This window comes from Cherax quadricarinatus, chromosome 5 (assembly GCF_038502225.1).
Source record: "Cherax quadricarinatus isolate ZL_2023a chromosome 5, ASM3850222v1, whole genome shotgun sequence".
NCBI classification, from domain to species: Eukaryota; Metazoa; Arthropoda; class Malacostraca; order Decapoda; family Parastacidae; genus Cherax; species Cherax quadricarinatus.
The window spans coordinates 26,762,275-26,779,584 of NC_091296.1; the positions used below are offsets into that span (position 1 = coordinate 26,762,275).

The following is a 17,310-nucleotide window of genomic DNA, read 5'->3' on the forward strand; positions in this document are numbered from 1 at the left end:
TTGTTACAGTGGTAATGGTGGCTTGTTGTTACAGCGGTAATGTTGGTTTGTTGTTACAGTGGTAATGGTTGTTGTTACAGTGGTAATGGTGGTTTGTTGTTACGGTGGTAATGGTGGTGTGTTGTTACAGTGGTAATGGTTATTTGTTGTTACAGTATTAATGTTGGTTTGTTGTTACAGTATTAATGTTGGTTTGTTGTTACAGTGGTAATGGTTTGTTGTTACAGTGGTAATGGTGGTTTGTTGTTACGGTGGTAATGGTGGTTTGTTGTTACGGTGGTAATGGTGGTTTGTTGTTACAGTGGTAATGGTGGTTTGTTACAGTGGTAATGGTGGTCTGTTGTTACAGTGGTAATGGTGGTTTGTTACAGTGGTGGTGGTGGTGGTTGTTACAGTGGCGGTTGTGGTTTGTTGTTACAGTGGTGGTGGTTGTTACAGTGGTAATGGTGGTTGTTAGTGGTAATGGTGGTCTGTTGTTACAGTGGTAATGGTAGTTTGTTGTTACAGTGGTGGTGGTGGTTTGTTGTTACAGTGGTGGTGGTGGTTTGTTCTTACAGTGGTAATGGTGGTTCGTTCTTACAGTGGTGGTTTGTTACAGTGGTAATGGTGGTTTGTTGTAACAGTGGTAATGGTGGTTTGTTACAGTGGTAATGGTGGTTTGTTACAGTGGTAATTGTGGTTTGTTGTTACAGTTGTGGTGGTTTGTTGTTACAGTGGTAATAGTGATTTGTTGTGACGATGGTGATGGTTGTCGTATTCTCTTCACCAGGAAAGCAGTGTCTCCTGCAACGGGTCTTAAATAATGAATCGTGTCTGGTTAATCATCAGATGGCCAACCACAGTTAGGTTCGCCCCAATAAGAAATAGCTGAATTACTATCGAGTAACAGCAGCGTGTGAGCCGCCAGCGCTAGTATTGCCCACTTTCATGGATATCTTCTCGGGAAGAAATAAAAATGATACTAGATGGTTACGTAATTCAGTTTAAAGACTATCGACTGACGAAAGGTAATTAAAGCTGCAAAATCATTTCTTCACCATCAACAGAGAATAAGTTTTGTACTGTATGTTGAATGAAAGGAATGAGTATTATGATACACACCTGTGGGCTGGTGGGGGCACACCTGTTAACCCACACACACCTGCTTTAGTAACACACACCATACACAACAACAGAGTGCTCATACATCTGCTGTATAAACATGCGTAGTGGGTTTTTCTTTGTTGACAAGCTATCTTCTATTATTTTCTTGGAAACTGGCTATAAATAACACTCGCACACTGTGTTGCTGCCCAGTCCTTGTGTCGTCCAACACAGTACTAACTCTCATATATACAGAGATTGTCGCTGTGTACTGTAATTTATAGCATTTGTATAGGTTATAAGTCGTTACCTTTCTAAATTCCTTCTGGTATAGATATTACAGAATAAATCTATGTGCCTCTTTCCATGGCTCGAGGGCTACTCTCTACCTCGCAATCTGAGTGATAACTCAGGGAGATGGATTTATTATATAATGTAACTAGCTTGTAATAAGACGTCGAATTTATTATGTTTAATTGTGATCCTCATGTCAACAGTAATTGATTTTTAAATATTTTCCATCTGAGATGCTTAAATAACTTAGCATAAAGGTAGCAGGTTACTGGTGCATAATAACTTAGCATAAAGCTAGCAGGTTACTGGTGCATAATAACTTAGCATAAAGGTAGCAGGTTACTGGTGCATAATAACTTATCATAAAGTTAGCAGGTTGCTGGTGCATAATAACTTAGCATAATAAAGCTACTGGTGCATAATAACTTAGCATAAAGCAGGTTAGCATAAAGCTAGCAGGTTACTGGTTAATAACTTAGCTAAAGGTAGCATAATAATAACTTAGCATAAAGTTAGCAGGTTGCTGGTGCATAATAACTTAGCATAAAGATAGCAGGTTACTGGTGCATAATAACTTAGCATAAAGCTAACAGGTTACTGGTGCATAATAACTTAGCATAAAGCTAGCAGGTTACTGGTGCATAATAACTTAGCATAAAGCTAGCAGGTTACTGGTGCATAATAACTTAGCATAAAGCTAGCAGGTTACTGGTGCATAATAACTTAGCATAAAGCTAGCAGGTTACTGGTGCATAATAACTTATAAAGCTAGCAGGTTAATAATAATTTAGCTAGCAGGTTACTGGTGCATAATAACTTAGCATAAAGCTAGCATAATAACTTAGCATAAAGCTAGCAGGTTACTGGGGCATAATAAATTAGCATAAAGCTAGCTGGTTACTGGGGCATAATAACTTATCATAAAGCTAGCAGGTTACTGGGGCATAATAACTTATCATAAAGCTAGCAGGTTACTGGGGCATAATAACTTAGCATAAAGCTAGCAGGTTACTGGTACATAATCACCAAGACATTTCTGGTTTCGGTATTAGATAAACAAACATCACATACCCTTGTCTGACCACTCCAACTCTTAACTTATATCTAACCTAATAATGATACACACCTGTGGGCTGGTGGGGGCACACCTGTTAACCCACACACACCTGCTTTAGTAACACACACCATACACAACAACAGAGTGCTCATACATCTGCTGTATAAACATGCGTAGTGGGTTTTTCTTTGTTGACAAGCTATCTTCCATTTTTTCTTGGAAACTGGCTATAAATAACACTCGCACACTGTGTTGCTGCCCAGTCCTTGTGTCGTCCAACACAATACTAACTCTCATATATACAGAGATTGTCGCTGTGTACTGTAATTTATAGCATTTATATAGGTTATAAGTCGTTATCTTACTAAATTCCTTCGGGTATAGATATTACAGAATAAATCTATGTGCCTCTTTCCATGGCTCGAGGGCTACTCTCTACCTCGCAATCTAAGTGGTAACTCAGGGAGATGGATTTATTATATAATGTAACTAGCTTGTAATAAGACGTCGAATTTATTATATTTAATTGTGATCCTCATGTCAACAGTAACTGATTTTTAAATATTTTCCATCTGAGATGCTTAAATAACTTAGCATAAAGGCACCAGGTTACTGGTGCATAATAACTTATCATAAAGCTAGCAGGTTACTGGTGCATAATAACTTATCATAAAGCTAGCAGGTTACTGGTGCATAATAACTTAGCATAAAGCTAGCAGGTTACTGGGGCATAATAACTTAGCATAAAGCTAGCAGGTTACTGGGGCATAATACCTTAACATAAAGCTAGCAGGTTACTGGGGCATAATAACTTAGCATAAAGCTAGCAGGTTACTGGGGCATAATACCTTAGCATAAAGCTAGCAGGTTACTGGTGCATAATAACTTAGCATAATGCTAGCAGGTTACTCATGCATAATAACTTAGCATAAAGCTAGCAGGTTACTGGTGCATAATAACTTAGCATAAAGCTAGTAGGTTACTGGTGCATAATACCTTAGCATAAAGCTAGCAGGTTACTGGTGCATAATAACTTAGCATAAAGCTAGCAGGTTACTGGTGCATAATAACTTATCATAAAGCTAGCAGGTTACTGGTGCATAATAACTTAGCATAAAGCTAGCAGGTTACTGGTGCATAACACCTTAGCATAAAGCTAGCAGGTTACTGGTGCATAATAACTTAGCATAAAGCTAGCAGGTTACTGGTGCATAATAACTTTGCATAAAGCTAGCAGGTTACTGGGGCATAATACCTTAGCATAAAGCTAGCAGGTTACTGGTGCATAATAACTTAGCATAAAGCTAGCAGGTTACTGGTGCATAATAACTTAGCATAAAGCTAGTAGGTTACTGGTGCATAATACCTTAGCATAAAGCTAGCAGACTACTGGTGCATAATAACTTAGCATATAGGTAGCAGGTTACTGGTGCATGATAACTTATCATAAAGCTAGCAGGTTACTGGTGCATAATAACTTAGCATAAAGCTAGCAGGTTACTGGTGCATAATAACTTAGCATAAAGCTAGCAGGTTACTGGTGCATAATACCTTAGCATAAAGCTAGCAGGTTACTGGTGCATAATAACTATGGTGGCCCGGTGGTCTGGTGGCTAAAGCTCCCGCTTCACACACGGATGGCCCGGGTTCGACTCCCGGCGGGTGGAAATTCCGACACGTTTCCTTACACCTATTGTCCTGTTCACCTAGCAGCAAATAGGTACCTGGGTGTTAGTCTACTGGTGTGGGTCACATCCTGGGGGACAAGATTAAGGACCCCAATGGAAATAAGTTAGACAGTCCTCGATGACGCACTGACTTTCTTGGGTTATCCTGGGTGGCTAACCCTCCGGGGTTAAAAATCCGAACGAAATCTTATCTTATCTTATCTTAACTTAGCATAAAGCTAGCAGGTTACTGGTGTATAATAACTTAGCATGAAGCTAGCAGGTTACTGGGGCATAATACCTTAGGCTAAAGCTAGCAGATTACTGGTGCATAATAACTTAGCATAAAGCTAGCAGGTTACTGGTGCATAATAACTTAGCATAAAGCTAGCAGGTTACTGGTGCATAATACCTTAGCATAAAGCTAGCAGGTTACTGATGCATAATAACTTAGCATAAAGCTAGCAGGTTACTGGTGCATAATAACTTTGCATAAAGCTAGCAGATTACTGGTGCATAATACCTTAGCATAAAGCTAGCAGGTTACTGGTGCATAATAACTTAGCATAAAGCTAGCAGGTTACTGGTGCATAATAACTTAGCATAAAGCTAGCAGGTTACTGGGGCATAATACCTTAGCATAAAGCTAGCAGGTTACTGGTGCATAATAACTTAGCATAAAGCTAGCAGGTTACTGGTGCATAATAACTTAGCATAAAGCTAGCAGGTTACTGGTGCATAATACCTTAGCATAAAGCTAGCAGTGGTCAGTCGTCACGTGAGGTCACAGACCCTGAGCTGCTTTGGGGATTAGCGTGGACGGTTACAAAGCATGGCTTGCTTCTGCAGTGTTTTAAAAATTGAAGTTGGAGATTTGAAGGAGGAGGTCTTGCTTCTCCAGGAGGAGATTAGGAGGCTGAAGGTCCACCTCAATGGGTCTGGGAGAGAGTGTGAGGTGGCTGGAGTTGTGGGGAATGAGGCTTCTAGCAGTGAGGTGCAGTCTGTCTCTCGCTGTGAGGAGGCTGTAGTTGGGGAGGTAGCAACGGCTACCAGCAGTGAAGTGCAGTCCAGCACCTGCTACAAGTGGCGAGTGGTTCACAGTAATGGGAGGCGCATCAGAGTAAGGAAAGTTAAGAGTGAAGATCTGAAGGTAGGAAATCGCTTCTCTGTTCTTCAGGATGAATGTACTTCAGTGGCCAGTGAAGGTAAGGGTACTACTGCCCCTGCTAATGGAGGTAAGCGCATTCTTGTGGTTGGTGACTCTCAGGTAAGATATATTGCCCGTGCTTTTTGTAATAGGAATAAGAAGATGAGAGATAGAGTGTGCTTCCCTGGAGCTGGTGTTGGGGACATAGTCAACAGGCTGGATAATATCATGTCAGGTAATGGGAACAAGCCCATTATCTGTCTCAGTGCTGGTGGAAATGATATTGGGAAGGGTAGGAGAGAAGAGCTGCTAGATAAGTACAGGTCAGCTATAGATTTCATTAAGTCTAAGGGAGGGATCCCAATCATATGTAGCATCTTGCCTAGAAGGGGAGTAGGAAATGAATGATTGCCTAGGGCAATTGGTGTAAATTGCTGGCTAGACAGATACTGCAAGGAACTTGCAATCCCATTCATTGACAACTGGAACAACTTTTATGGCAAACATGATATGTATGCAAGGGATGGGGTACATCTCTCTGGGGCAGGAGTGGTAGCACTTGCAGACTCGATTGAGAAGGCCATTGGTGAAATGCCTATGATTTTAAACTGATGGAAGATAGAGGTATGGGTGTGTGTGGGAAACAAGCAGGTTGCAACACTAGGGTTGGAAACAGTAAATGTATAAAAGGCATTCAGCATGAAGTTATAAATAAAGACAATAGATCAGGTCAGCAAACAAAGGGGGACAGCAGAGGGCAGCAAGGGACTAGCTCCCTTAAGGTTTACTATACTAATAGCAGGAGTGTAAGAAATAAGATAGATGAGCTAAGATTAATTGCAAGTGCAGGAAACATAGATATTATTGCTATAACAGAGACCTGGCTCAATCTGAAAGATAGAGAGATGCCCTCTGAATGTCACATACAAGGTTATAAATTATTCCACACTGACAAGGTCAACAGGAAAGGTGGTGGAGTAGCGATGTATGTCAGAGACAATTTAAATTGTTGTGTTAGACAAAATATTAAATTAGAAGCGTCAGCCACTGAATCTGTTTGGTTACAGCTTCTCGAGGGCCGAGAAAAACTAATTTTGGGTGTGATTTACAGGGCCCCAAATCTTGATAGGGAGTGCAGTAAACTTCTATGGGACGAAATTCGTAAGGCATCTACATACGAAAATGTTGTGCTAATGGGAGATTTCAACTATAGACAGATTGACTGGAGCAATTTGACAGGAAATTTAGAGTCAGGTGACTTTCTTGATACGATCCAGGATTGTTTTTTAAAACAGTTTGTGACAGAGCCTACTAGGGGAAATAACCTCCTTGACTTGGTTCTTGCCAGTAGGGAAATACTAATTAATAATCTTGAGGTTAATGATGAGCTTGGGGAAAGTGATCACAAATCACTCAGTTTTAATATATCATGGAATTCCCCTAATAATGGCAATCAAGTCTCCGTCCTTGACTTTCGCTTGGCTGATTTCATAGGACTGAAAAATTACTTAGGTGGGCTGAACTGGAATGACCTGACTAAGGGTCAGGTAGGTGGTGATGGTTGCCGATATGATGCTTTCCAGGGCATAGTTCTAGCTGCTCAGTCAAATTATGTTCCAAATAGGGAAATCAGATCAAACAAAAATGATCCTAAATGGATGAACAATAGATTAAAATATCTGATTGGTCAAAAGAGAGGCATATATAGGCAAATCAAAAGAGGAGAGGGGCAATTAAGAAATCGATATATTCAGTTAAAGAGAGAAATAAAAAAGGGAATTAGAAAAGCAAAAAGAGATTATGAGGTTAAAGTTGCAAGAGAATCGAAGACTAACCCAAAATGATTCTTTCAGGTATACAGAAGTAAGATCAGGGACAAGATAGGCCCACTCAAAAGTTCCTCGGGTCAGCTCACTGACAGTGATAAGGAAATGTGTAGAATTTTTAACACATACTTCCTCTCAGCTTTTACACAGGAGGATACCAGCGATATTCCAGTAATGATAAATTATGTAGAACAGGACGATAATAAACTGTGCACGATTAGGGTCACAAGTGACATGGTCCTTAGGCAAATAGATAAATTAAAACCTAACAAATCCCCAGGCCCTGATGAACTGTATGCAAGGGTTCTAAAGGAATGTAAAGAGGAGCTTAGCACACCTTTGGCTAATCTTTTCAACATATCACTACAAACTGGCATGGTGCCAGATAAGTGGAAAATGGCAAATGTGATACCTATTTTCAAAATAGGTGACAGGTCCTTAGCTTCGAACTATAGACCAATAAGCCTAACCTCCATAATGGGAAAATTTATGGAATCAATAATTGCCGAGGCAGTTCGTAGCCACCTTGAAAAGTATAAATTAATCAACGAATCTCAGCATGGTTTTACAAAGGGGCGTTCCTGCCTTACGAATTTATTAACTTTTTTCACTAAGGTATTTGAGGAGGTAGATCATGGTAATGAATATGATATTGTGTATATGGACTTCAGTAAGGCTTTTGACAGGGTCCCACATCAGAGACTATTGAGGAAAATTAAAGCACATGGAATAGGAGGAGAAATTTTTTCCTGGATAGAGGCATGGTTGACAAATAGGCAGCAGAGAGTTTGCATAAATGGGGAGAAATCAGAGTGGGGAAGCGTTACGAGCGGTGTTCCACAGGGGTCAGTGTTGGGTCCCCTGCTGTTCACAATCTACATAAACGACATAGATGAGGGCATAAAGAGCAACATCGGCAAGTTTGCCGATGACACCAAAATAGGCCGTCGAATTCATTCTGACGAAGACATTCGAGCACTTCAGGAAGATTTGAATAGACTGATGCAGTGGTCGGAGAAGTGGCAGATGCAGTTTAATATAGACAAATGCAAAGTTCTAAATGTTGGACAGGACAATAACCATGCCACATATAAACTAAATAATGTAGATCTTAATATTACGGATTGCGAAAAAGATTTAGGAGTTCTGGTTAGCAGTAATCTGAAACCAAGACAACAGTGCATAAGTGTTCGCAATAAAGCTAATAGAATCCTTGGCTTCATATCAAGAAGCATAAATAATAGGAGTCCTCAGGTTGTTCTTCAACTCTATACATCCTTGGTTAGGCCTCATTTAGATTATGCTGCACAGTTTTGGTCACCGTACAAAGGAGGATGACAAAGTTGATCCCATGTATCAGAAACCTTCCCTATGAGGATAGACTAAGGGCCCTGAATCTGCACTCTCTAGAAAGACGTAGAATTAGGGGGGATATGATTGAGGTGTATAAATGGAAGACGGGAATAAATAAAGGGGATGTAAATAGTGTGCTGAAAATATCTAGCCTAGACAGGACTCGCAGCAATGGTTTTAAGTTGGAAAAATTCAGATTCAGGAAGGATATAGGAAAGTACTGGTTTGGTAATAGAGTTGTGGATGAGTGGAACAAACTCCCGAGTACAGTTATAGAGGCCAGAACGTTGTGTAGGTTTAAAAATATGTTGGATAAATACATGAGTGGATGTGGGTGGGTGTGAGTTGGACCTGATAGCTTGTGCTACCAGGTCGGTTGCCGTGTTCCTCCCTTAAGTCAATGTGACCTGACCTGACTAGGTTGGGTGCATTGGCTTAACCGGTAGGAGACTTGGACCTGCCTCGCATGGGCCAGTAGGCCTTCTGCAGTGTTCCTTCGTTCTTATGTTCTTATGTTCTTATGGTGCATAATAACTTAGCATAAAGCTAGCAGGTTACTGGTGCATAATAACTTAGCATAAAGCTAGCAGGTTACTGGTGCATAATACCTTAGCATAAAGCTAGCAGGTTACTGGTGCATAATAACTTAGCATAAAGCTAGCAGGTTACTGGGGCATAATACCTTAGGATAAAGCTAGCAGATTACTGGTGCATAATAACTTAGCATAAAGCTAGCAGGTTACTGGTGCATAATAACTTTGCATAAAGCTAGCAGGTTACTGGTGCATAATAACTTAGCATAAAGCTAGCAGGTTACTGGTGCATAATAACTTAGCATAAAGCTATCAGGTTACTGGTACATAATCACGAAGACATTTCTGGTTTCAGTATTCGGTATACAAACATCACATAACCTTGTCTGACCACTCCAACTGTTAACTTATATCTAACCTAAGTATTATATCACTAACTCCAAATATAATGCAATATATAAAATAAACCCGAAACGAAAACAACTTCCACAAAGTTCAGCTGCGTGATAAAATCAAATATATTTTAATCTCATTAATAAAAAAAAACTTCATTGTTGTACCCTGAGATACATGAACCTCTCAGTGTATATTCGACCTTAATTTTATATTAAAAAGAAGAGTTTTGCATGAAGATATGATATATAATTTAAATTAAGCAATTTATAAATGTCAATGTTTTAACTAGTTTGTTGTAATCAGAGATGGTTTACATTATAGGTACAGATATTGTGTGTGTAGTGAAGCAACACTGCTGTATCTTACACTTAATCCTTACAGTCATAAAACCATTATTAATTATATTAATTTTATAATGGATAACCTAACAGTGTATTTTTCTCTCTCTCTCCCTCTTTATCACTTTTAACTTTTTCCCGGTCTACATTATTAAAATAACAGCAGCTGTTATAAGAGTGCGTCATTACCACAAAGGAGGACGGTGAAACTCTCACAGCTGTTGTATTCAGTGACTTTCCACGGATCTCCAGCGCTTTATTACACTGATTCATCAGTTTGTGCCAGTGAATACTGTGTGTGTGTGTATATATGTGTATGTGTGTGTGTGTGTGTGTATGTGTGTTATTAAAACATAGGCCGTCTCCCACCACGGTAAGGTGACCCGGAAAAGAAATTTCTTTATTCACTCCATCACTGTCTTACCAGAGGCGTGCCTACGCTTACTACAGCTAAAAAATTACAACATATCAACACTCCTCCTCCAGAGAACAGGCACTGCACTTCCCATCGCCAGGGCTCAAGTCCGGCTAACCGGTTTCCCTGAATCCCTTTATAAATGTTACTTTGTTCACACTCCAACAGCACATCGTCATAAAAAATCATTCGTCTCCACTGGCTCCTAAGACGCTCACACACACGCTTGCTAGAAGTCCCTTGTCTCTCTTCCTACCTTGTCTCTCTTCCACCATAAATTTATATGCCCTCCAAGTCATTCTATTTTGTTCAATCCTCTCTTAATATCCAAACCACCTGAACAACCCTTCCTCTGTCCTCTGGATAATACTTTTAAAAATCTCACACCTATTTCTAATCTCCAAACAACAGATTCTCTGTATTATATTCACACGCCACATTGTCCTCCACTGCTTCCAGCCCTCTCTTTGTAACATTCATCACCCATGCTTCACACTAATATAACAGCACTGGTACCATCATATTATCATAAATTCCAATTTTTGCTACCATGGAGAACGTTTTCTGTCTCCACAGACTCCTCTGTGCTCTACTCACCATTTTCCCCTCATCAATTCTATGATTAACTTCATCTTTCACAGGCCCATTTGCTGACAAGTCCACTCTCAAATATCTGAATATATTCGCTTCCTCAATATTGTCTCCCTCCAATCTGATATTCAATCTTTCATTACCTAATTTTTTTATCCTCATAACCTTGCTCTTACCTACGTTCACTTTTAATTTCTTTCATTTACAAACCCTTCCAAACTCGTTCGCCAGCCTCTGCAACTTCTTCCTGCATCCCTGTCTAAGGCCTACTTTTACTGGGAAATAATCTCCCTCTAGGCTGGAATACTTCTGTACACTAACGGTCCCTTTCAAGGCTGGCGACACTGCAGACCTGGAGAGTGTACAAAGAACTTTCACAGCACACATAAGTACGATAAGGCACCTAAACTACTGGGAACGGTTGAAGGTCCTTGATCTGTATTCCCTGGAACGCAGACGAGAGAGAGGCGTGATAATATACACTTGGAAGGTCCTGGAGGGATTGGTACCAAACCTTCACACGAAAATCACTCCCTATGAAAGCAAAAGACTCGGCAGGAGATATAACATTCCCCCGATGAAAAGCAGGGGCGTCACGAGTACATTGAGACAACACAGTAAGTGTCCGGGACCCAAGACTGTTCAACTGCCTCCCAGCATACCTAAGGGGGATTACCAATAGACCCCTGTCTGTCTTCAAGAAGGCACTGGACAGGCACCTAAAGTCACTACCTGACCAACCGGGCTGTAGTTCGTACGTCATTTTGCGTGCGGCCGGCAGTAACAGCCTAATTGATCAGACCCTGATTCACCATGAGGCCTGGTCTCAGACCAAGCCGCGGGGGCGCTGACCCCCGAAACTCTCTCCAGGCAAACTCCAGGTACATACTCTAACCTGAGCCTCACTATCCTCGTAAAAACTCTTAACTGCTTTCACTAACCTACCACCTATTCCATACACTCACAACATCTGCCACATTGTTCTCCAGCCCACATTATCATACGCCTTTTCCAAATCCATAAATGCAACGAAAGCATCTTTACCCTTATTTACACACTGTTTACCTATATTCTTCACTATAAACACTTGGTCTACACACCCGTTACCCTTCTACCCTTCCTAACTTTACCATACACTTTACCAGATATACTGAACAGGCTTATTTTGGTAAATTTTTTACACTCTTTTGTCCCCTTTTCCTTTGTACAAAGGAACTATGTATGCTCTCTGCCAGTCCAAAGATTTATTAAATAAAAGCACCAACCATTCCAAAACTATATCCCCACCTGCTTTTAACATTGCCTTTATCCCATCAACCCTATCTGCTTTATTCCTTTTCATTCTACCCTCTGCCTCACGTACAACCCCCCCCCTCCCCATACTCACAACTAGCTCTTCCTCACTCTTACAAGATGCTATACCTCCCTGCCCAATGCACGATATCACAGCTTCCCTATTTCCATCAACATTTAACTGTTCCTCAAAATATTCCCTCCATCTTTCCGATACTTCCAACTCTCCTTCTAATATCACTCCTGTCCTGTTTTTAGCTATCAAATTCATTCATTCCCTAGGCTTTCTTAACTTATTAATCTCACTCCAAAACTTTGTTGATAGCATTTCACAAACTCTCTCATTTGCCCTCATTTTACATTCCTTCACCACTCTTTTATCCTCTCTTTTTCTCTCCATCTACTCTTTGTTTCACTTCTGCTTTGTAAAAACCTCTCATATGGTAACTTTTTCCTTCTTACAGCTCTCTCTACCTCATCATTCCACCAATCGCTCCTCTTCCCTCCCGCACCCACTTTCCTGTAGCCACAAACTTCTGCTGAACACTCTAACACTACATTTGTAAATTGTCCCCATGCATCTTCATCCTTATTCTTACACTCTTACTTACCAGTTTTTCTTCCAATAGTTGTTTATATCTTACACTGCCTCCTCCTTTAGTTTATAAACCTTCACCTCTTACTCGCTGATGCTGTTCTCACTGAACTAAGTTCAGTATATTGAGTTGGGTTAAATTTTAGGTGATGTATTATGGAATATCAAGAATACTGTTAGATGTTGGCTAAGTAGGGATAGTTTGGGACGTGTAAGGGATGGACCATAGTATTAGGAATACTAGTCTTAACTCTATATAAACTTGTTACCTTTTTTGCATTAAGACATGATTAAGGATTTTACAAAGCGAAATATTATCAGAATAAAAGCTACATTGTATGTATTCCTGTGAGAAATTGCAAAATATACGGTCCTCCTGGGTGAGGAGCTCTTGGTCCAAGTAGCCGGACCTAACCTTCCTTTCCTTTAAACAAATCTGATTTTCGCTTGTTTTCCCTACGCCCATCATGAATGTAATATTCCAAAATTTTCGGAGACCGATTACGTTTAAGTACTTCATTAAATATGACCTATTTAAGTTCAGTGTGTTTTGAGAATCTGATAATAAAGTATAACGAATAATGATTTTCAATAGAACATGCAAGCAAAGATTGTGACGTTAGCAATACAATTGTATAGATAGACTGGTGGTAGTGACGAGGGAGGAGGCTGGTGGTAGTGACGAGGGAGGAGGCTGGTGGTAGTGACGAGGGAGGAGGCTGGTGGTAGTGACGAGGGAGGAGGCTGGTGGTAGTGACGAGGGAGGAGGCTGGTGGTAGTGGTGAGGGAGGAGGCTGGTGGTAGTGACGAGGGAGGAGGCTGGTGGTAGTGACGAGGGAGGAGGCTGGTGGTAGTGGTGAGGAGGAGGCTGGTGGTAGTGGTGAGGGAGGAGGGTGGTGGTAGTGACGAGGAAGGAGGCTGGTGGTAGTGACGAGGGAGGAGGCTGGTGGTAGTGACGAGGGAGGAGGCTGGTGGTAGTGGTGAGGGAGGAGGCCGGTGGTAGTGACGAGGGAGGAGGCTGGTGGTAGTGACGAGGGAGGAGGCTGGTGGTAGTGACGAGGGAGGAGGCTGGTGGTAGTGACGAGGGAGGAGGCTGGTGGTAGTGACGAGGGAGGAGGCTGGTGGTAGTGACGAGGGAGGAGGCTGGTGGTAGTGACGAGGGAGGAGGCTGGTGGTAGTGACGAGGGAGGAGGCTGGTGGTAGTGACGAGGGAGGAGGCTGGTGGTAGTGACGAGGGAGGAGGCTGGTGGTAGTGACGAGGGAGGAGGCTGGTGGTAGTGACGAGGGAGGAGGCTGGTGGTAGTGACGAGGGAGGAGGCTGGTGGTAGTGACGAGGGAGGAGGCTGGTGGTAGTGACGAGGGAGGAGGCTGGTGGTAGTGACGAGGGAGGAGGCTGGTGCTAGTGGTGAGGGAGGAGGCTGGTGGTAGTGGTGAGGGAGGAGGCTGGTGGTAGTGGTGAGGGAGGAGGCTGGTGGTAGTGGTGAGGGAGGAGGCTGGTGGTAGTGGTGAGGGAGGAGGCTGGTGGTAGTGGTGAGGGAGGAGGCTGGTGGTAGTGGTGAGGGAGGAGGCTGGTGGTAGTGGTGAGGGGAGGTTCACAATTAGCTCTAAGACTGAGCTAATAACAGTTTAAGTATTATATACGATAACATTAAATCTTCACATTATGTCCCAGAAGAATGAAGAGTGAAGAGTGTTGAGGCAGCTACAACTGGAGTCGCGGCTACACAGATGTTTCCTCTTTAAATTGACTATATGAAGCACATGAATTATTTTGCATTAGGTTAGGTTAGTTTATCAAGATTCATCAGGAAACAGGACATTTGTTTCCTGAGGCGGGTCTTTGTCATATTAATGACTCGCTACTGGAGCTTTTGGTCATCTGCCAGAGGCCTTCCACTGGCCCACTGGTCCACCCTTTTAAAATTACAAAAAATGTTTTGACTAACATATTCATTGCTTCAGTGATAAGAATAATAATACTCCTATTATTTTTAATTAAAAAAAAGCGTAGATACACCAAAAATTGTCTGTAAATACAATATAGTGAGAGTTTACTTTATTTCCTATTTTAGGGAATAAAATATTCTTGATTGGTGATGAAGATAAGTTATCGTTCGGATTTTTAACCCCGGAGGGTTAGCCACCCAGGATAACCGAAGAAAGTCAGTGCGTCATCGAGGACTGTCTAACTTATTTCCATTGGGGTCCTCAATCTTCTCCCCCAGGATGCGACCCACACCAGTCGATAGGCTTTAGACCCTATTAACAAACCGTATTATGCACATATAAAAAATCTAAATTCACATCTTATGTCATTAATAAAAAATCCCTGGCAGTAACGATTCCTTTTCTTCCCTCCTTCCCGTAAAACAATTACAACTTTTCCAGAGGTAAGGTTCGTCAGGAAACAGGACAAATGTTTCAAATTTTTTAACGTTAATCTTATGGTAAGAAATAAGATCTGAATGGCCAGCACCGGTTTAGTGTTCATTTAATTTAATAAATAAGGTGGATTTTGGATACCGTTTTCAGTGTACTTAAATGATTCGGTCGGATGTGTTAAATGTTGTATGTTGCGAGCGTATATTAGTAACATATGTTTACATTGAATGTCAAACAAATGTTGCAATAAATGTTATCAATATGTTTGTGACATGTTACCTGAAACATGTCAGAAATACCAAAGTGAATTCAACTTATTTTAGTTTTTACTGGTTTGACCTAGTGTTTCCTTGTTTGACCTAGTGTTTCCTTGTTTGACCTAGTGTTTCCTTGTTTGACCTAGTGTTTCCTTGTTTGACCTAGTGTTTCCTTGTTTGACCTAGTGTTTCCTTGTTTGACCTAGTGTTTCCTTGTTTGACCTAGTGTTTCCTTGTTTGACCAAGTGTTTCCTTGTTTGACCTAGCGTTTCCTTGTGTCTGACCTAGTGTTTCCTTGTTTGACTTAGTGCTTCCTTGTTTGACCTAGTGTTTCCTTGTTTGACCAAGTATTTCCTTGTGTTTGACCTATTGTTTGACCTAGTGTTTCCTTGTGTTTGACCTAGTTTTTCCTAGTGTTTGACCTAGTGTTTCCCTGTGTTTGACCTAGTGTTTCCTAGTGTTTGACCTAGCGTTTCCCTGTGTTTGACCTAGTGTTTCCTAGTGCTTGACCTAGCGTTTCCTTGTGTTTGACCTAGTGTTTGACCTAATGTTTCCTAGTGTTTGAAAGAGCATGTTCCAGCGTACATCCAGACCCACTCACCTTGCAGTGTTGTCAACACAACCATGAACAGCACTCCCGTCAAGAGTCTCCCAGCTTCATGGCTGCCCATCTCTGTGTCGCTCCTTTACTCTCGGCTGTAGTCTTGTAAGTAGTGGTGAGCAGTGTTGCTGGAAGTAGTGGTGAGCAGTGTTGCTGGAAGTAGTGGTGAGCAGTGTTGCTGGAAGTAGTGGTGAGCAGTGTTGCTGGAAGTAGTGGTGAGCAGTGTTGCTGGAAGTAGTGGTGAGCAGTGTTGCTGGAAGTAGTGGTGAGCAGTGTTGCTGGAAGTAGTGGCGAGCAGTGTTGCTGGAAGTAGTGGTGAGCAGTGTTGCTGGAAGTAGTGGTGAATTATGCTATTTTAATGCTTGTGCACACACTTCTGACAGAAATTTTGCTTTACTGAAAAAATCTAAATAGCTTCCTTATAGCAGAATAACACTTGCTTTTTATATACCAAAAAACTTTATATCTTATGAAACATCAACTAGCAGAAATACAGGTTACATATAATGACGTATTAGATTTCATTGATCAGAGATGGAATATATAAACACTCTTGCCACACTCTGGACGGCCCACGCCAACCTGGAAACCTACCAGCACTGGTGGGTCCAGAAGCTGTTGCCTGTCTAACGTGCACCACAAGAAGCTTGACGAGGAACTAACTGTCGGGAACACCGTCAGGGGAACCACATCTGACACCCTCTCCAGCTTTCTCTTCACCGCTCCTCAGGCTGTGGTTTAGCTCCTCAAGCTGTGGTTTAGAAGAGTGTAAGTGAAGTGTCTAGACCAGCATGAGTCGTTACCATCATTCTCTGCCCAGCTGTCATGTGTTGCTACATTATTTACATCAGTCATGTCATAAAAAAATATAATTTGTTAGCGGTTTCAAAAGAGCTGACACCCAAACGTAAAAAAAAAAAAAATCAGATAAACTTTTCCGATTTTTCTTATAGGCAGGAGAGTAACATTAACAGACTGCTGCTGTCACGCAATATTTGATAAATTCGATATGCACAAGGACACAGGTGCATGTTCTCCACACCTGTGTTGGAGCCACATGTTACTGCTGTGGCGAAAGTTGTTTTTACAATACACTTACATAATAACTTCAACATTAATTTGTAAGTCGTGGCTACATTCGTGTTCTGCATCCACTGGTCACTTCTGGGTTAGTTTTTAGAACAGCTTAAGGAGAGATCCTTTTAATAATTACAAATGCTTGACTTGCATGCATATAAGTAATTAAGAGTCACTATTTCCCTTTATGTCTAGACTCTTCAAAGTGATACATGTGAAAACACTCTTTATGCAAGGAACCTCCTTATTTTTACGCTCCTTGCATAAGGAATTATCAAGGAACCGAAGGAGCTTTGCATACTTTAGATAGCATTTTAGCCTGGCCGCTCTTGATTTTTGGTATGTAGCCTGTTGCAATCGTCACTGCATTAAGATAAAAACTGTAACAAACTCTTGCATTACATT

At 41.3% G+C, this 17,310-nt stretch overlaps 2 protein-coding genes across 2 annotated transcripts in view; one reads left to right on the top strand and one right to left on the bottom strand.

Moving 5' to 3' along the window:
- The window catches only part of LOC128684664 (uncharacterized), a 62,473-nt gene extending 45,958 nt beyond the window's left edge, over window positions 1-16,515 (bottom strand). Inside the window, exons 1-2 of the mRNA XM_070104729.1 lie at window positions 16,423-16,515; window positions 15,829-16,156 (exon numbers count right to left, since the gene is read on the bottom strand). Of these exons, the coding sequence (XP_069960830.1) occupies window positions 15,829-15,898 (70 nt within the window). The 5' untranslated portion in view covers window positions 15,899-16,156; window positions 16,423-16,515. The remainder of the gene's footprint in view (window positions 1-15,828; window positions 16,157-16,422) is intronic.
- The window catches only part of ApepP (Aminopeptidase P), a 352,561-nt gene that overhangs the window by 81,368 nt on the left and 253,883 nt on the right, over window positions 1-17,310 (top strand). The window lies entirely within an intron of this gene.